The 21,951-nt window shown below is 34.0% G+C and overlaps 1 protein-coding gene across 6 annotated transcripts in view; it reads right to left on the bottom strand.

The window, feature by feature from the left end:
* The window catches only part of GULP1 (GULP PTB domain containing engulfment adaptor 1), a 271,805-nt gene that overhangs the window by 19,539 nt on the left and 230,315 nt on the right, over positions 1–21,951 (bottom strand). For all 6 annotated transcript variants that reach the window (XM_078071085.1, XM_078071086.1, XM_036119950.2 and 3 more), the window contains 4 exons: positions 21,477–21,614; positions 7,296–7,412; positions 7,019–7,099; positions 6,522–6,614 (listed from right to left, as the gene is read on the bottom strand). In XM_078071085.1, coding sequence (XP_077927211.1) covers positions 6,522–6,614; positions 7,019–7,099; positions 7,296–7,412; positions 21,477–21,614 — 429 coding nt within the window. The remainder of the gene's footprint in view (positions 1–6,521; positions 6,615–7,018; positions 7,100–7,295; positions 7,413–21,476; positions 21,615–21,951) is intronic.

Below are 21,951 nucleotides of genomic sequence, written 5' to 3'. Positions count from 1 at the left end.
TAAGCATTCTGTTTGTTAAGAATAAATTAAAAAATAGTATGTCAATTATCCATGAGAAAATTAAAAATAGGTGTGGTCCTTCACTCATCATGCATATGAGGAATTGGTTTTAAGTCAAAACAGGTTTAGATATATATTGAACATATACATTGGTTTGTAGTTAGAAATGTCTTTTAATTTTAATACTGAGCAAAAAATAAGTCTCTATTTTGTTTTCCTTAGCTAGAACTAAACTACTCTAGAACCTCACACTGGGCAAATTTATACTGGGTGTATTAACTAAAACAATAAACAACAGTCCAAATGGTGACAGAAAAAGAGCAAACTTTCTTCATTCAAGTACTATAATCATGAGCCCAGACCTGCTCCTTCAATTCCAGATTTGCATATCCAACCACCTAATAAGCATCTCTAGGTGGCTGTCCAGTAGGCAGAACTAACATGAGCAAAAGTGAAATATTAAATCTTTGTCATGCACCTTCACCAAGTCATGTCTATTTTGAAAAATGGCATCACCAACCCGATGCTCAGGATAAAACCCTAAGGGACAATTCTGACCCCTCGTTTATTCTACAGCCCCAACCAATCCATCAGTAAATCCTGCAAGCTCTACTTCCAAAATGTATCGTTAGGGACGCCTGGGTGGCTCGGTCAGTTAAGCATCTGACTTTGGCTTGGGCCATGATCTCAGGGGCTTGGGATGGAGCCCCACAACTAGCTCTGTGCTCAGCTGGGAGTCTGCTTCTTCCTCTCCCTCTGCCTCTCCCCCATTTGTGCTTGCTCTCTCTCTCTCCCAATGTTTAAAAAAAAATGTATCAAGTTATATGCAACCGTCTGAAATGACAGAATTCCAGACCAATTTACTCTTCTATCTTTCCTAAGCTACTGAAATAGTCTCCTAGACAGTTTTTGGGACCTCATTTTGGCCTCTTTATAGACCGTGGGGCATACATCAGTCAGATGATCCCCAAATCCCCTGTTTAAAACCTACGAGTAACTTCTCAGTGCAATTAAAAAAGAAAAAAAAATAACCAAAAAAAACCTCTACAGGTCCCTATAAAATCTAGCCCCTCTCTCTCCAGTGTCATCTCCAACTTTTTTTGGCTCTTGGTCACTATGCTCTAGGCACAAAGGTCTTATCAACTGTTTCCAGCCCTTTGCATTGACCAACTGTAGGTCTCAATTCAAATGCTACCTTCGCAGAAAGAGCTTCCCTGATCACTGTCTCTAAGAGTCCCCACCAATTCTCTCCTATTCTGCTGTATGTTATTTTGTTCATAGCATATATCAGACCTGAATTTTTAAATTTATTTATTCATTTACCTATGGGATGATTACCCATCTCCCTCTCTGTTCCCCACAACAGCTGAAATTCATAGACTGCTAAAACCCAACAGCCTAGAATATCATATGACCATATTTGATATTCAATAAATATTTCACAAGCTGCCGTAACAGATCACAACTGTATCTAATGTGTGGAGTTGGAAAATGTGAGAAAATAAAAATCAAAGTGATATGCACTGTAATACATAAGACATGTCACTAAGATACTATTTCAAAAAAGGAGTGATGACTTGGTAGGACTGGGAAAAATAAAAACAAAACTACAATTTACACAGTGAAACCTTGAAAGGACATTTTAGAATTGCTATAGAATTTCATTAAAAGTTTGAACCAAAATTACTTAGTTTGCATTCTCAAAACAATTCAGAATGACCAATTCACAATGATGTATATAACACATATGTGGATGGCCGGCCACCATCTAAGAAATAGCAACCTTTCCAGAGGGTGCCTTTGGGGAGTGCAGAGAAATGGATCTATGTTCTCACCCACATGGTGAGTCCTTAAAGTATCAAAGGTTCTCAGTCCGGAACATTCTACTCAACAGGGCCTCACATTTTTCATTTATGACTTAATATAGAATAAAAGATCAACATCTCAGAAGTTGAAATTTCTTATGAGGAGATCTGATTTCTCTGAACCATTGTTCTGTGTTACAGAAATTCAACTATAACTTTGGACCTCTTGCTAGTAAAAATAGCTTGCGATCTTTTAATTATCTAATCAAAAATGTTTCTTATTTTTCTGATGCTTCCCATATTTTACTTTATCTGCTATTTCATCACACAACTGATAAGAACAGCATCCAAACCAGCAATTTGAATTATTTTCATTTTCTACATTACTTTTAATTTCACAATCCCTCCATAATTCCATTCCTACTTTTGTTCTCTTCTCTCCCTCTTTCCAAAGAAACTACTTGAAAGCTAGGATCGGAGATAAATCTTTTCTTTTACTTTGACTAACACTTGCTTGATGTGGATTATATTGTGTTCCACTAGCAAATACTGATATTTCAGGAAACTGTTGTTTTATATGCCTATTTTTATGAACCAAATTATAGTGTTAAATCATTTATAGAGAACCATTTCTGAATTAGACTGTTTTATATGGCAGAAGAGTTACTTCTGTGTGTCTTCAGAAAATTTGGTTCCCAAAAGGATCAAGACCCATCTTGGGCTGGTCATTGGAGAAGAGTCATCTGTCTTGGGGCTTCCTCTCACCATAACACACTGAAAGCTTGGGGAGAACCTGATGCCAAATTAATTTTTCATACCAAACCCACCTATATTGCAATTCTGATGTGCATAATGGGATTCATAATTCACTTCAGCACTTCTTCAATTCATGCATTAATTGTTGCCTCTAATCCCTTAAACAAACCGCTGAGAACTTTAGCAATTTTGGAGCATTCTATCCTTCAGTCCTCTGAGAGCAAAGGAAACGAACAAAGAAAGAAAAGCTATGGAGTCTCATTTCGAGAATTACAAGCCCAACAGGCGTTTACTGTGCATTAACTTTGCTACACATGGTGGCACTCTGTGAGGCACTTTGTGTCCTGGTTCTGTCCTATTAAACTGGTGGTCAAATTTCATAAGAAAGTTCTAACTTAACAGAAATTTGCTTTACTATAGACCCACTGCAAGCTATTAAACAAGTTACCTATACTTTAAATTTATATTTTAATTATTTACAATTTTCTTTGTTTTCAAAATTCAATTTTAATAGTTTGAATCATTAAAAAATCTTCAACAGAGTGGATATTTATAAGCATGGCAATATTTCATACTAAATAACTGTAGATAATTTGATTCAGTTCATTTTTAATATCAGAAAATTGGGAGATAATTTTAAGAAATGTGAAATAAATATAGCACTTAGTGTTATATTAATTTATTCCACAGCTACATAACTAAAATCGAAAATGAAAGGCAAAAGTATTTGTTCATGATCTCTTCAAAAACTTTTTAAAACATCAGATATCTTTTAGCAACTTAAAAATGTTGAGTCTCCTTCCTTTAAAAATAAAATAATTTCTATTTTTTATCTTAAAGAAGATGTACATCCTCCAGTATATGAGCAATTTCAAAAATCATATAAGCCTTTAGAAACTGAAAAATTATAAGACAAGTAATTTTTGAAGTTAAAACAAAGAAATAATACTAAGATATTACTATGACAAAAGAATATAATTGCAAACTTATAATCTGAGTTATTTGCATAATGATCAATGAAGCAATAAATTTTCTACACATATGTATTAGGTTCAAAAAAGTGGTTTAAAGAAAATGATTTCTCTTTTTTTAATTAAGCCTTTTAGTTATAATCTCTGAAGCATTCTATTGAGACACATTCAGTACTGAGATGAACACAATGCTTATAATAAGTATTAAATGACAACTTCTGGAGAGCTAATCCTTTTTAATACTGCCTATTTGAATAATTTTATTGTTTTTTATATAACAGACTCTACCAGTGAGACCTGCTGAATAATGAACATACAGACTGCCTGTGCTTCATTTACATGCCAACTGTCATGCTCACTGGAACTAAGGCAAGTGTCATCTCTTCATTCCTCCTGATCCTTGCCATTTCTGAAGCTGACTTGGTGACCATTCCAGATCACCAATGCACATGCATAACCCCCAACCTGACCCACCTTCTTCTTAGTTGCCCCAGTGCTAGTCCAGGGCAATGCCTGCTTTCAGGGGATAAAAGAGGGGAGGGCTGTTTCATCATTCATCAACATGCCCCAGAACTTCTTGCTCCTCCCAAATCTACCTTGCTCCTCAACACGGTATCTTAGTTCTTCATCTAGAGACAGAGCTTTGGGTTTACATCCAAAATGGTAATGGGTCTTTACTAAAGTAAAGCTGTTATTTACGTACAAGGAATTACAGAAACAACACTTTATTAAGACTGCTTGAGGGGCGCGTGGGTGGCTCAGTTGGTTAAGCGACTGCCTTCGGCTCAGGTCATGATCCTGGAGTCCTGGGATCAAGTCCCGCATTGGGCTCCCTGCTCAGCAGGGAGTCTGCTTCTCCCTCTGACCCTCCCCCCTCTCATGCTCTCTCTATCTCATTCTCTCTCAAATTAATAAATAAAATCTAAAAAAAAAAAAGGACTGCTTGAAAATGTAATTGCCCTTCATTTATGTTTATACTCCTAGTTTGTTTCACAGGATGGCTTATAGTAAGACTTTCAAAAAGACCAAGAAGGGTGTTACTTCATTTTGGGACCAAAGTTTAAAGATGAGTTTGAGGGATGCCTGGGTGGCTCAGTCGGTTAAAGGTCTGCCTTCGGCTCAGGTCATGATCCCAGGGTCCTGGGATCGAGTCCCGCATTGGGCTCTTTGCTCCGCGGGGAGCCTGCTTCTTCTGCCTGTCGCTCCCCCTGCTTGTGCTCTCTCTCTCTGACAAATAAATAAATAAAATCTTAAAAAAAAAAAAAAAAAAAGGAGTTTGAGCTGATGCCCTGTTCTTTGGGACTAGGGAGGAAAGAAAAATAAATACCATGATCTTGATGAGAAGCAAACAGTGATGGTAGTGAAGAGAAAAAAACAAAAAACAAAACAGGAAGGATATTTTAATAAAGCCAGCCTCACTATGCATAACAAAGGTACATAGGAACATACGAACCTCACTCACAACCTCTCTTATCTTGGCCATATCAGCCCCAATATCATACACTACTTGCCAAGCAATGGAAATGCCAACCTGCTTCAGTGAGAAAGACGGGAAACTCTGAGTTTAAAATAAAGTTTTTTGACCCATTTCCAGGGCACAACAAATTTGAAACCCTAAATGCAATTTCTTATAGGAGCATTATTTATGGTTATGAACTGCTGAAATATTCTAGAACTAGATAGCCATATACATACATATATATATATATATGACCTAAGCCAATCCACCCTTGGAGTACTGACTTTCATTATAGATATTGGACTGTTAACAAGACTGACTTTGGTTTCTTACATTGCATAGCAAGCAATCTATCTATCTATCTATATCTATCTATCTATCTATCTATCTATCTATCTATCTAATCTATCTATCTACCTATCATCTATCTATCCATCTCTCTCTCTCTCTCTCTATATATATATATATAATTTTCATTGAGTTAGCCTAGAGATTGAACCAACATGGACTTGTAAATAAAAATTAGAAACAAAACTTCTTTTTAAAAGTTTGCAAATGCCGGGGCGCCTGGGTGGCTCAGTTGTTAAGTGTCTGCCTTCGGCTCAGGTCATGATCTCAGAGTCCTGGGATCGAGTCCCACATCGGGCTCCCTGCTCAGCGGGAAGCCTGCTTCTCCCTCTCCCACTCCCCCTGCTTGTGTTCCTGCTCTCGCTGTCTCTGTCTCTGTCAAATAAATAAATAAAATCTTAAAAAAATAATAAATAAATAAATAAAAGTTTGCAAATGCCATTATCATGTTTCAGTTTTATTAAATATTTTTAAAATGAAAAATAAAATATATACTTTACTGGAAAATATCAGTAGCACAGATGATTTAAGAAAAAAAAGTTTTCTGAATATATTTTGCAAGAAAAAATATTGTCTTAAATTCCATCTTCCTCCTCCAAAAGATTCCCTTAGCCAAAATCATGAAAGAATGGCATCATATATGGTATTGGGAAAAGGATTTCAAATCTATGATAAACCAAAAGTAAATAATTTAACTATAAATATCTGAGAGTTGTCTGCAGAAACTACCACTCATTTTGGTGTCTGAAATTCAATTGTGTCACTCCCAGTGGAAACCCTTGCTATGTAATGTAAGAAACCAAAGTCAGTCTTGTTAACAGTCCATTTTCTATAATGAAGGTCAGTAGTCCAGGGGTGGATTGGCTTAGGTCATTAAATCTAACCTCAGTAAATAATAATCAGTAAGAGTGAAAGAAAGAATATGTCACAAAGAGGAAAAGAACATACTGAGGGATGGTTTATTCTGCAAAACACGAGGGAAAAGAGCAACATGGAAAAACAACTCTTGTCTGTGCTATCTACGTAATTTTAATTTTTTAATTAGCATCTTTCTCCTCTACCCATGTTTTAAATTACTGATCCCAGAGTATTATAAACATCACAGAGCTGATGATCCAGAGATTCTCTATCACCAGGAAGTCTTGTTTTTAAGGAAAACATGCACATAGTCTATATACTTACTGGAGATGTTGATACTTGGGTTATTCTTAACTGGCTTTCCAAATCTTGTACTTTGTTTTTAAGTTCCATATTTTCGGTTTCTAAGTCTTGAATCTAAAAAGCAATGATTATTGAATAACCTTCAGAAATTTATTCTTGGAAAATACTGGCCATCATATTGGCTACATTAATGAATAGGATTTTATATTATTTAAAATTTTAATGTACTCTTGTGCACAGGGGAGAAAATTATTTGATAAAGGTTGGGGATTATCAGGAAATTCTAGATCATTGGAAAGACCTTTTATTAGATTTAAAATATGTTTTTACACGTGTGCAAATTCCATGTTTCTAACACCTCATCTCTGTGTTTTCTGGTTGCACTGTGCAGTCTGTTACCCATAATCTTGGAGTATGACCGCAAGACAGTGAAACTTGCTTATGATGACTTTGAAGACAGTGGAGAAAGGGTGTAATTTAATTACAAAGGAATCTGATCTGCATGGGAAACCACTTACCCAGCATCTGCTGCTTCTGCTGCTCTGATCCCCATGAGAAGCATCAGGAAGTGAAGCAAAGTCACATGAGAACACTAAGTTCTTGTGGGAATTCAATATAAAATGGTTAAAAACTGTGCAGGGGATCAGGAATGAAAAATTATAGGAACACAGTGAAAGCAGTTCCAATCAGTGTGGGGGAAATTTAATGGCAGGCCTTCTAAATTTGTTTGAGGATATGCAAGTTTCCCTGTACTTACATCACATAAACGTGAAACAAAAAGTTTAGTTTACTCACTCTTTTCTGTAATCCTGCAATCTGTTTCCTTGTTTCAACATCTTTTCCTCCAGATTCTAGAAATTTCCTGTATGCCAGGTCAAATGCTTGGCCAATTGTTAAAGTTATTTCTTCAGCCTTTGTAAAAACCAAAGATTTGATATGTCAGACTGTTCTCTGAATCAAGAAAAACATTCACATGAGGTACTTCAAAGGGGAAATGGCTGCAGGTAGAGATGTGGTCAATGAATCAAGTTGTCTATGCTAACATAATAATTCAATGCCTATCCATGCACAAAATTAAAAAAACAAAAGCTTTGGTAATTAAATGAGTAGCTATTGAAGTTGGAAGCAAGAGTTCTATCCACCTTCTCATCTATTTCATCATAGCACTTTTTCCTAGTTTGTTTTCCTTCTTTCCTCAAATATTTGGGGCCTATTAAATGAAAGCACATTGCCAACTGCAGTTCTCTTGTTGCTCTACTACTTATTTCCTCTTCCTAATGAGGAGGGCTGGTTAAACCGGGCAGGTAACTCGAATGAGGCTGACTGGGTGGTGTGGAAAACTTGAGGTATGCCCTCTCAAAGTGGAATAATCAGTTCCAGTTAATTGTTGGCTTGTGGAAATGAACAATTCCAACCCAGAGTTGTCAGATTTTAAATATGGGAGATGAGGTCAGAAATCTGAATTTTTATATGAAAACTCCCAATTGTAAGTGATAGTAAACCATATTACTGTAAAACACAGTGCCTATTGAACAAAATATATCCTTTATCTGAATTTGGCCTCAAAAACAATGCCACAAATGTCCTAAGTCTACCAGTTCATTCCTTCCTCATTCATATCTTGACTGGGATCAGTGTCTTGCACAATGTAAACACTAAATAAAAATTTATTTTATTAACATTTTATTAAAGATTAGTAAAGGCATTAATTGATTTAATCCATCAGAAATATATCATATTTATTATAAGATTTCCAGATGACATAAAAACTGGTGGTAATATTAAATCTTGAAAATGCCATGCCTTAATTTACTGCAAATCCTAAAGCTTTGTGATATGCTATGAAAAATCTAAATTGCAAATATGCTTTATTAATAACAGATTTTTTTTAATGTTTCAAGCTTTTATTTAAATTCTAGTTAATTAACATAGAGTGTAATATTGGTTTCAGGAATGGAATTTAGTGATTCATCACTTACATACAACACCCAGTGCTCATCACAACAAGTGCCTTCCTTAATCCCCATCACCCATCTAGCTCAACCCTCCCCTCCAGCAACCAATCTAGTTAAGAGTCTCTTTTATGAATAACACGGATTTAATTAAGACATTGTCATTTTTGTAGTTCACTATTTGTTTAAAAAAGGCTTTTAGTATAAAAAAATTATAGTTTAATCCAGTTAACTAAAAAATACAAAATATATTCCTAAAATTATATATAAGTACTATCTGTCTCACAAAAAAGAGGAAAAAAGAAGCTACATTAAGGAATATTACAGAAATGAAAATGCCAGATACCAAACTATGTGTGCTGAATGATTCCAACTAATGAAAAAGTACACATATAAAAAAATTAGTTGCATTGGTTGTTGTGATCACATATAATATTAAAACATAGTAAATGTGGTTATAATAGATTGTGGGACTATCATTTTTTAAATCTCTAACTTCAAAACTTAAGGTAATGTGTTAGTATTTGTTTTACAATAATAAAGACATATTCGTAAATTATGGTTGTTTTTTCTACCTTCTTTTTTATGGGTTCAGTGTGTCCTCCTCCTAAGACAGTATGTTACCCTAAAATACTCAAGGTGTACATTACAGAGAATTGTTTCAATGGTAGCAAGTTTGATTTATCATTAATAACGTTTGACTTCATTATAATTGTTTACAGTAATAACTTTTAAAAATCATATTCTCTTTATGATAAGACATATCTTTCGTGATTAAGACATCTTTTTATTAAAACAGCATTTAACTCCCCAGAAAATATTCTGCATACATTACCTCACTTGATTCTCATAATTAATCTATGAGAATAATCCCACAATACAAATGCAGCTTCAACTCTGTGAGATCTCAATTTGTGAGTGGAGAAACTGGATTCAAATCCAAAATATCTGACTCTACAAGCCCTCACACATTTTTATAAACAATAAAACATGCAGATTATATTTGCACAATCAGATGTGCTTTGATAAATGTATATACCTATATAAGCACCATTATCATTAAAGATATAGGATATTTCTATCATCCTAGAAAGTTCTCCCATGCCTACTTACGGTCAAATCACATATCTCATGGCTAACCATTGCTAGAATTCCATCACCATAAATCAGTTTTGTCTGTCCTTGTATCCATAAAAATGAACCATATAGTATATATATATTCTTTTCTGTCTGGCTTCTTTTGGAGATTCTCAGATGTTGTATGTATCATTTGTTTTATTGCTGATTAGTGTCCCATCTAATGAATATACCAGATTGATTTATCTATTTGCCTATTAAGGAACACTTGCATTGTTTTCAATTCTTGGTTATAAATAAAACTGTTACATCCTTCTAAAATCTTTTTGTGGACATCTGTTTTCAAAAATCTGGATAAATATCTTCAATGGAAATGCTAAATCAGAGAATAGCTCTATTTTAACATTACAAGAAACTGCCAAACTGTTTTGCAAAATAATTGTCCCCTTTTACATTCCCACCAGCAGTAAGAGAGTTCTAGTTGCTCTTCATTCTCACCAATATCATATATTGACAGTCTTTTTAACTGGTCACCCTAACTGAATGAGTGATGCTATATCTCAATGTGTTTTTAACTTGAATTTCCCTGTTGAATAATTACATTAGCTCAGTTCCATGAATGACTAAGATGAATTCCCCCCATCCAATCATTTAATGAAATATAAAGAGCAAGAATATTTGTTAAATTCAAAAAAATTTATTTCAAAAAATTATTACAAGGCAAACATGAAATACAACAAGAATATATAATAAAGAGCTTACAAATAAAGCTTGTGAAAAGACTGGGTGTAATGATTCCTTCTAGTAATAATAATTTATGATTCTTTTGACACATGAACCCTTTTTTACAATTAGTTAACAAGTAAGAGAGAGGTTTTAAACTTTGCCTTATCTATATGTCACTTCACATAAATAAAGGAAAATATGCTGGTGGGGTGAAGCTTTCATCGCTTATTGGGGCTACTATTTAAATTTTATCAAGTGTAGAGGCTCCTGGGTGGTGCAGTCAGTTAAGCAGCAGATCCTTGATTTTGGCTTGGGTCATGATCTCAGGGTCATGAGATCAAGCCCTGCATCAGGCTCCATGCTCTGCACAGAGTCCGCTTGAGAATCTCTCTCCCTCTGCCCTTCCTCACTTGTGCTCACACACTCTCTCTCTCTCAAATAAATAAATCTTAAAAAAAATATATATCAAGTGTAACATCCAGTGAATAAAGTATATTATATTAACATTTGGAAAAAAAAAATTGAAAAAATGATGGCTAAGGAGTTGATAGTGATTGTATATTCACCTTATATTAAATAAACGAGATCAGTCACATCATAATGAGTATCTATATTCTAATTTTATTTTTTAAACTTAATGAGATGACTACGGTAGTTGTATAAATATTAAATCTTAACACATGATACTAATAAAGTGAGTTCTAATTTTGTAGCATACTAGGATAGGGTTTCATCTAAATTTCAAACAAGCTCTTAGAAATTCACAGAAGTACTGAATATATAAAATACAAGGAATAAAGAGAATGAAGTAAGAGCAGAGGGACTCTGGAGAGGTCACAGTCATGGGAGTAATATAACATGGAAGATGGAAGAATGTGGAATGGGAATCTAGGGTCTCACACTGGACTTCTGATTCTATTGCTACCTAGCTTTCTGTCTCTGAGAAAGGCACTAAATCTCTCTGGCCTAGATTTACTTAAAATAAGATGAAAACAAAATATAGCCATAGTTTTATTTTCCAGGTATTTTTTAGATTGATATGCAGTTATAAGAAATAATACAGAGAGATCATGGGTACCCTTCATCCACTTCCCCCAATGGTAATATATTACAAAAACTATTGTACAAACCACACCAACTAATACTGATATTAATATAATCAAGATACAGAATAATTCCATTACCACAAAACTGCCTCATCTTGCTGTTTTATAGCCACATACTCTTCGTCTCCCCTTACCATGTCCTTAACTCTTGAAAAACACTAATCTGTTCTCCATTTCTTTAATCTTGTCATTTCAAGATTATAAAAACGGAGTGATACAGTATGTAAGCTTTTGGGATTGACTTTTTTCATTCCATAATTATCTGGAGAGTTACCAAGGTTGTTTCATGTATTAATAGTTCATTCTTTTTTCTTTCTGAGTAGTATTCCATCTTTTGGATATACCAGAATCTGTTAACCATTCACCCATTATCTGAGATATTTGTAGTTTGGGGTTATTATGAATAAGCTGCTATAAACATTCTATGTAGGTTTTTGTATGAACACAAGTTTTTATTTCTTTGGGATAAATGCCCAAATGAGTCATATGATAATTGCATGTTTAGTGTTTTATGAAACTGCCAAACGGTTTACCCCAGTGTTTGTACCATTTTATATCCCAACAGCTATGTACAAGTGCACCACTTTTCCATATCCTTGCCAGCATCTGGTATTGCCACTTTTTAAAATTTATTTTTTATTTATTTATTTTAAAGATTTTTATTTATTTAGTTGAGACAGAGAGAGCACAAGGGCAGGGGAAGAGCAGAGGGAGAAGCAGACACCCTGCTGAGCAGGGTGCCCAATGCGGGGCTCGATCCCAGCACCCTGGGATCATGACCTGAGCCTAAGGCAGATGCTTAACCGACTGAGCCACCCAGGCGCCTCTATTGCCACCTTTTTTTATTGTAGGTTTTCTGAGAGTTGTACAGTGATACCTCATTTTAATTTGCATTTCCCTAATGGATACCAATGTTAACATCTTTTCATGTGCTATTTGCCATCTGACTATCCTCTTCCATGAAATGATCCTTTGTATCTTTTGCCCACTTTCCAATTTGATATTTTATGCTGTCGAGTTTTGAAAGTTCTTTGTCTGGTATGTTTGCATATATTTTCTCTCAGTTCTGGGTAGTCTTCTTATCTCCTTCATAAGGAGTTTCACAGAAAAAAATGTTTATTTTTGATAAAGCTCAATTTGCCATGTTTTCCATTTACGGATCCTGTTTTGTGTGTCAAGTCTAAGAACTCTGCCTATCCCTACACCCTGAATATTCTGTCTCTTTCTCTAAATGTTTTATAGTTGTGCATTTTACATTTAAGTCCATGATGCATTTTCAATGAATTTTTGTATAATGTGTGAGATTTAAGTCAATGTGCATTTTATTTGTCCACAGAGATCTAATTTCATAAGCACCATTTATTGAAAAGGGCATCTTTTGCATTTTGCATGTGTTGCACTGCATTTGTACCTTTGTCAAAAATCAGTGGGGTATGTTTGTGAGTTGATTTCTGTGTTCTCCATTCTGTTCCATTAATCTATTTATCCCTTCACCAAAACTATAGTCTCAATTACCGTAAGTATGTAATAAGTCTTGAAATAGGGTAAACCTTTTTCTTTTTTTTTTTTCAAAATTGTTTTAACAATTCTCGTTCCTTTGTCTTTTTATATAAATTTTAGAATCCTCTTGTCTGTATCCACAAAAAAATCTTGCTATGATTTTGACAGGAATTGTATTAAACCTGTACATTAATTTGGAGAGAATTGACATATTTACTAGATTGAGTCTTCCAATCCATGAAAATGGCATATCTCTCCATTTATCTGCATCTATTCTTATTTCTTTCATCAGCAATTTGTAATTTTCAGCATACAAGTCCTATACAAGTTTTACATCTTAGGTTACATTTACACCTATGTATTTTGTTTTAAGTAATTGTAAATTTTTGTATCTATGTGTTCATTGCTAGCATACAGCAATACAATTGATTTCTGTAGGTTTATTATGTATTCTGTCACTTTGCTGAACTCATTTATTAGATCCCAAGTATTTTTTTGTAGAATCCTTTGAATTTTCTGCATAGACAATCATGATATCTGCAAATAAGTAATATTTCTTCCTTTACAATCTGTATGCTTTTGATTTTCTTATATTACCTTATTGCCTTTAGAACTTCCAGGACTGTGTTTAGTAAGAGTGGTTAGAGTAGAAATCCTTGCCTAGTTCTCGATCTTAGAAGGAAAGCATTCAGCTTTTTCCCCATTAAGTAAAATTTTACCTGTAGTTTTAAATGTTCTTTATCAAATTGAAAAAGTTTCTTTATATTCCCATTTTTCTGAGAGTTTCTAGCCCTGAATGGGTGTTGATTTTTTTCAAATATTTTTTAAGCACTGACTAATATGATCATATGTTTTTTCTTCTATAGCCAGTTAATACGGTTGATTACATGGTTGGATTTTTGAATGTTGAACAAGATATGTATCCCTGGAGCAAATTCCACTTGGTCTTGGTGTATAATTCCTTTATATGTTGCAGAATTATATTTGCTAATAATTTGTTAGAAATTTTTACATCTATATTCCTGGGGGATATAGCTTGGTCTGTACTTTTGTTTTTCACTGTCTGTCTGGTTTGGTATTAGGGAAACACTAGTTTCATAAAATGAATTGAGGGGTGCTCTCACCTCTTCTGTTTTTTGGAATAGGTTGTGTAGAATAATGTTAATTCTTACTTAAGCATTTTATAGATTCTTCCAGTGAAACCATCTAGACATCAAGAGTTCTCTTTTAATAAGCTTTAAATTATAAATTCAACTTCCTTTTTAGTTACAGGGATATTCAAATTATATATTTAATATTGGGTGATTCATGGTAGTATTTCTCTCAAGAAATTGATTCAATTCATCTATATTGTCAATTTTTTTTTTTTTTAATGTATACAGTTATCTATAGTAGCCTCTTATTCTTTTGCTATCTGCAGGGTCTGCAGTGAAATCTGTTTCATTCCTGACGTTGGCAACTTGTGTCTTTTTTTTACCTTGTCAATTTCACTAAAATTTTGATATCTTATGATCTTTCAAAAAACCTGCTGTTTCATTAGTTTTCTCTATTGTTTTTGTTTTCAATGTTGTTAATTTCTCCTTTGTCATTTTTATTTTCTTAGTTTATTTTGATGTTTTGTTTTCTAGGTACTTGAGGTAGGAGCTTAGATCATTGATTTGAGACTCCTTTTCTTTAATGTGTTAATTGTCTTAAATTTTTCTCTCAGCACTGTTTTAGCTGCATCACTCAAATGTTGATAACGTTCTATTTCATTTACATACAGTTCACTATATTTTAATAGTTGCCTTTGAGAAATCCTCTCTCTGACACATGGAATACTTGTAAGTTTCAGCTCTAATTTTTGAAGAATTTGTTATTAATTTTTAAATTGATTTTTTTCTTGTTTCAATTCTAAAAATGTTTGAGATTTATTTTATAGCCCAGGATATGGTTTATTTTGTACATGTTCCTTTGGCACTGAAAGACCATATATATGCATTTTGCTGCTGTTGAGTGGATATCCCTATAGCTATTAATCAGATCCCATTGGCTGATGATGTAATAGTAACTGAGTAATTCCTTATTCTTGATCATTTCCTGTTTAGTTTCTCAATCAATTTTGGTAAGAGTGGTGGTGGTGAAGTGTTCAACTATAATTGTGTATTGTCTATCTTGTGTTTCCTTTCAGTTCTATCAGTTTTTACTTCACTTACTTTATAGCTTTATTGTTTGGATATACATGTTTAGATGGCTTTCTTGGTGGTATGACTCTTTTTTTCTTTATATAATGCCCTTCTCTGTCCCTCATAATTTTATTTTGAAGTCTACCTGATATTACTATACTTTTCCTTTATTTAAGTAATGTTTGCATGATATATATTTTTCTATTCTTTTCTTTTCAATCTTCCTGTATCATCCATAACACTACATTTGCAAGAAGTTTCTTGTAGAAAATATATGTCTGGATTAGGTTTTTTAATCCACTCTGACCACCTCTTTTATTTAGACCATTTACATTTAATGTGATTTTTGATAGCTTGCTATTTAAATTTTTCTTTTCTGTCACCTGCTTTCTTTCTCTATTTTCTTTTCACTGTATTGATGTGAATTTTTGAAATATTTTTATAATAAAATTTTGATTTACCTGTAGCACTTCAAGTGTATCTCACTGTACAGCTTTTTAAATGATTGCTCTAGGATGTATATATTTATATAACTTATCACAGTCTAATAGTGTTGTCCTTTTTCTAGTTCAAGTGAGAGATAAAGTTTTACATCCCTTCAACTGTCCTGTTAATAATTGCCTTACATATTTCCTATATATACATTTAGAATCACATCAGAAAGTATTTTTTGCCCTTTTTTTTTTTTTTTTTTAACAAATACTCCCCTGCCCTCTGGTAACTATCAGTTAGTTCTCTATAGTTAAGAGTCTGTTTTTGGTTTGCCTCTCTCTCTCTCTTTTTCCCCTTTGTTCATTTATTTTGTTTCTTAAATTCCACATATGAGTGAATTCATATGGCATTTGTCTCTTTTTCTCTGACTTATTTCACTTAGCATAATATTCTGTAGCTCCATCCATGTCACTGCAAATGGCAAGATTTCATTCTTTTTTATGGCTGAGTAATATTCACACACACACACACACACACACACACACACACACACACACTTCTTCTTTATCCAGTCATCAGTCAATGGGCACTTGGGCTGTTTCCATAATTTGGCTATTGTAAATAATGCTGCTATAAACATCAGGGTGCAAGTACCCCTTTGAATTAGCATTTTTGTATTCTTTGGGTAAATAACTGTGCAATTGTTGGATCATAGGATAGTTTTATTTTTAATTTTTTGAGGAACCTCCATACTGTTTTCCAAGGTGGCTGCATCAGGTTGCATTCCCACCAACAGTGCAGGAAGGTTCCCCTTTCTCTACAACCTTGCCAACACCTGTTCTTTCTTGTGTTGTTGATTTTAGCCATTCTGACAAGTGTGAGGTGATATCTCATTGTAGTTTTGATTTGTATCTCCCTCATTCATCCCTGGTGAAAAGATGCTGAGCATTTCTTCATGTGTCTATTGGCCATCTGGATGTCTTCTTTGGAAAAATGTCTATTCATGTTTTCTGCCCATGTTTTAATTGGATTATTCATTTTTTGGATGTTGAGTTTTATAAGTTCTTTATATATTTTGGATCAGATATGTCATTTGCAAACGTTTTCTCCCATTCTGTAGGTTGCCTTTTAGTTTTGTTGTTTCCTTTGCTGTGAAGAGCTTTTTTGTTTTGATGAAGTCCCAATAGTTTATTTTTGCTTTTGTTTCCCTTGTCTCAGGAGACATATCTAGAAAGAAGTTGGTATAGCTAAAGTCAAAGAGGTTACCACCTGTGTTCTCCTCTAGAATTTTGATGGTTTCCTCTCTCACATTTAGGTCTTTCACCCATTTTGAATTTATATTGTGGTATAAGAAAATGATTCAATTTCATTCTTTTGCATGCTGCTGTCCAGTTTTCCTATTCCATTTGAAGAGTTTGTCTTTTTCCCATTGGATATTCTTTCCTGCTTTGTCAAAGATTAATTGACCATATAATTGTCAGCTTGTTTCTAGGTTTTCTATTCTGTTCCACTAACCTATGTGTCTATTTTTGTGCCAGTTCCATACTGTTATGATCACTACAGCTTTGTAATATAACTTTAAGTCAGAATTGTGATGCCTCCAGTTTTGCTTTTCTTTTTCAAGGTTGCTTTGGCTATTCAGGGTCTTTTGTGGTTCTATACACATTTTAAGACTGTTGGAAAATTCTAGTTCTGTGAAAAACGCTGTTGGTATTTTCTATTTTAAATAACAATTTAGAGAGTAAAGATTTACCCATATGTTTGCTTATCCTGTTCTTTTTTCCTTCCTCATGTTCCAAGGTTCCTTCTTTTATTGTTTCTTTTCTATTTAGAGAACTTCCTTTAGCCATTCATTTAGGGTAGGTCTGGTAGAATCAAATTACCTTAGTTTCCCCACATCTGATAATTTTTCAATTTCTCCTTAATTACTGAAGTATATGTTTTTTCTGGCTATAGGATTCTGGACAGTTCTCCCCCCATCCTGGCCACAAACACTCAAAATATATTGTGCTACTTCCTCTTGCCTTCATGGTTTCTAATGAGAAATACACTGTCTTTCAAATTGATTTTCTGCTCTAGGACTTGTTTATGTCCTGTGTCTTCAAGATTTTTCTTTGTCTTTCGTTTTCAGAAGTTTAACTATGATGTATCTTGGTGTGGAACTGTTTGGGTTTATCCTGTTTGGAGTTTACTCGATTTCTTGAATCTATAGGTTTATGCCTTTTGTCAAAATTGGGAAGTTTGCAACTATTATTTCTTCAAGTGTTTCTTCAAGGCTGTCTTCTTTTTCTTCTTTTTTCTATCTTTCCAGGACTCTGATGACACATAAATGTTACCTATTTTGTTATAGACTCAGAGATCCCTGAAGTCCTGTTCTCTTTTTATATTATTGTGTGTGTGTTTGTCTGCAGTGTGTATGTGTTGTGTGTCTGTATACATGTGTGTGCATGCATATGCCTATTATCTCTGTGCTGTTTAAATTGGGCATTTTGTAATCTCTCCTTTTTCCAGGTCACTAATTCTTTCCTCTGTCCTCTCCATTCTGCCACTGAGCCCAGATACTGAGTTTTCAGTTGGTTATTGTAATTTTTCAGTTCTAATATTCCTAGTGGCTTTTTCTTATATCTTCTATTTCTTTGTTTAGATTTTCTATTCCTTTGATAAAATTTTGTACTTTTTAATTTGTCTCAAGAGTGCTTGTAATTGTTTATTTTACCATTCTTTTTATGATGGCTGTTTAAAAATCTTTGGTAATTCTAGTATCTCTGTCATCTCAGTGTTGGAATCTACTGGTCATCTTTTTTCATTTAGTTTAACCTCTTCCTGTTTCTTTATATGATGAGGGATTTTCAACCAAATCTTGGATATTTTAGATATTAAAGACTCTAGAAATTATTTACACTGTGTGTTTTAGTGGCTTACTATGACACCATTCCAGTAGGGGAATGGGAATGGAGAGCACTACCTCATTACTGCCTGGTGGGGTAGAGGTTCAGCTTCTACATTTGGCCTCTCTTCATTACTGCTTGGCAGGGCTGGGTACTCTAGCTCCTCATTGTCACCATGGAGGGAGGGAGACTCATTAATACAACATGAAACTGTTTATAAAGTAGTGAATTTCCCATCTTGTGACATACTATGATTGGTTTTATCAATCTTTCAAACTTTCAACAATTTCACAGAAGCACTAAAAAAGATACAATGAGTAGATAAGACAAAGGCCCCAATAAGAGTGGATGGGCTCTGGAACAGGTCACAGTTACAAAAGTAATATAGCATGATGGAACCAATGCTACAATGGTAATCTAAGGTCTTAAATTTTTAATCCTGATTCTGTTACTATCTAGCTTTGTAAACTGATAAACTTACTCAACTTTTCTGGCCTTGGTTTTATAAAGAGGAAAGAGTTTTGCCAATTGGGCCATTATTTATTTTCCTGTTTTAATCCTCCATGATAAGCTACTTAAAATGAGAATTCAAGATTAGGATGGCATGTCAAAAGTTCTACATACATATCAAATCAATTTTATAAATATAGTCCTTATTATAATTAGAACAAATAAAACTTTGAGGTGAAATGATATAATGAAACTTTGAGGAAACATAGCCTCTTTGAGCTCATGAAAGTCATGCATGCTTATAGCTGAAGAAGTAACTTGGACCTCTTTTCAAAGGCCAGACTTCCATATACCTGCAGCAGAATCACTTGGTGAACTTGTTAAATACAGATTTCCTGAGATCAAGCCCCAATCAGTATGAACTTATTTTTTGAAGTAAAAACCAAAGAGCCCTCTTTATGTATATTATATACACTAATAGTTGTGAGCCACTGCTTTAGGCTTCAAGAAATTATTTTCAACACTCAAGAAAAAACAGCTAATATGCTATATCCAAAGAGAATAATGGGTCAAGGAATTTAAATTCTTGAAATCAATTACTAACAATTATGATTAGGGTAAAACAGAGTTTATACTTTTGAAATAATATAACCATGCAGGGACTCTGACAAGCTTATGTTTTAAATAATCCAATAAATTTGGATGGAGATCAAATAAAAACACGTGACACAAAACTATAACAAGGCTAATATTTATAATGAATTCTAATTATGAGTATTTCAAAGGACCCCAAGGCCATTTATTTCTATGTGTAAAGCAAGAAAGAAGGACAACTGAGTTTACTGCCTGGTATAAGTGGTAAAAGGTTATTATATCTTACACATAAAAGATATTCAACAAATATCAACTTTCATATTCTCAATCACATAGAGAAAAACATCTGCAAATGATCATGGTTCAGAAACACTTGGAATATTAAATATAATGCACTCACTAATAGGATAAATTTCAAAAACAACTAGAACTTTATATAAAATGTCTTATAGGGGCACCTGGGTGGCTCAGTCAGTTAAGCGTCTGCCTTCGGCTCAGGGCATGATCCCAGGGTCCCAGGATTGAGCCCTGCATCCAGGCTTTCTGCTCAGTGGGGAATCTGCTTCTCCCTCTCCTTCTGCCCCTCCCCCGCTCCTGCTCTCTCGCTCGCTCACTCTCTCTCAAATAAATAAAATCTTTAATAAATAAATAAATAAATAAATAAATAAATAAATAAATAAATGCCTTATTGTACATATAACATTGTCATATGGGTGAGCATATTTTTCTGATGAGATGTTCCATAATGTTCATCAAATCCTCAAAAAAGTACTATGATATCAAGAGCTTAGCACATTAGTTTGTATTTTTAGAGCATTATAGCTTAAAAGATACATATAATAACTTGCTCTTTGTAAATTTTTCTATATGGTCCTTTTTTCTATAAGGAAAAATTCATTGACCATCTATTGTTCACCTAATGTAGGAGTTACATGGACAAATCAAAAAGGTAATTTGCTTTCAAGAAGCTCACATACTGGGGCGCCTAGGTGGCTCAGTCAGTTAAGTGCCCAACTCTTGGTTTTGGCTCAGGTCATGATCTCAGGGTTGTGAGATCAACCCCGTACCAGGCTTTGACTCAGTGCGAAGTCTGCTTCTCTCTCTGCCCCTCCCCCTGCTCATGCACTCTCTCTCTCAAAAATAAATAAATAAATCTTTATTTAAAAAAAAAAAAAAGCTCACATACTGGAACGAGAGGAATAAATTATGTAAGAGTGATAATAATATTAATCTTTTGCTATTTTTAACAGCAGAAAAATAAGCAAAAAAATGAATTAAGTTCTTTTTCCCATCTAAGCCAATAATGTTGTTGAGGTTAGATGCTCTTCCTTCATTAAAGCCATTAATGGCTGCAATGTGTGCTTGGAATTCCTATCTTATGTTTTATAATAGGACGTCAGACTAGGTTATGATTAACATTAGCTTATGCTTATAATCAAGATGTAGGGTTTTCTGAAGATGCCAGATGATTAAAAGAACTATTACAGGACATAACTTTAGAATTCCCTAATTGATCTTACTTGCTGAGAACTTTAGATTACATTTGCAAGCTAACACACATGCATGCAGGCAACACTCATGCACATACAATTCTATTACCTTTCATTATATTAAGTTTTCTGAATAATGAAAATCAAGAACCAGCTTTTCAAAGTACTGGAGATTTTTTAAAGGAGCCATACAGATTTTATTTCCTGGAGTTTAAAATATTTATTTTTATCATATCCATCGTATTCTAGAAAAAAAGAAATACTCTGCTCACCATTACTCTTTGTATTATGTGATTACTAAGTCATATTTGAGATTAAAATTACAAATATATGATTATAAAAGAAATAAATGCATAACATAAGCAGGCATGACGTTCTAAGGAGAGAAATTTGCATGCAAGCTTTGTGCCCATAAACATGAGAATTCAGTTAGGGATGAAATCCTGAAGCACATTCTCATGACAGGATGAATCTATTAGTGTAGTTAAGGATTTGCAGACCTTATTCCTTTCCAAATACTTTACTAATGCCGGAAACAAGACAATTCCTGGCTTGTAAAACAGAACAAACCACCCTAAAACATCTGGCATACTTACACACTTTTCGCTGTCAAATACATAGCACAAATGTTTATTTGACTCAGAATCTTTGCATATGAAAGTGAATATCCTCTTGTCAGTTTTGTCATCTGCACAAAATGATATTCTATGAAGCTGGCAATTGTGTTGGACTTCCTGTGAACACAAATGGAAATAGAGTTGAAGAGATTTTTGTCCATTTTCTGAAATACCAGCTTGTGTTAATAACATACAACTTATGACTTTAAAAGTGAAACAATCATCTGTCAAACTTCGGTTTATAATGACATACACCCAAACTTAAACAAATACGTAATGGAGATGGATCTCCCGACTCAGATTAAACTATGGTAGCCATCTCAATAGGACTTAGAGAAACACAAGCAAAATACGAGAGGATCAGAGGTGTGTGGACTTTCTGAATTGCAAGGGATCTTAAGAGACAACTACTTTAAACCCTGAAATTTTACTTAGAAGAACATCGAGGCCCCGA

The sequence above is a fragment of the Halichoerus grypus genome, chromosome 4 (assembly GCF_964656455.1).
Source record: "Halichoerus grypus chromosome 4, mHalGry1.hap1.1, whole genome shotgun sequence".
NCBI lineage: Eukaryota > Metazoa > Chordata > Mammalia > Carnivora > Phocidae > Halichoerus > Halichoerus grypus.
The sequence above is the reverse complement of the archived record's forward strand: the minus strand, read 5'-3'. Positions and strand labels throughout refer to the sequence as shown.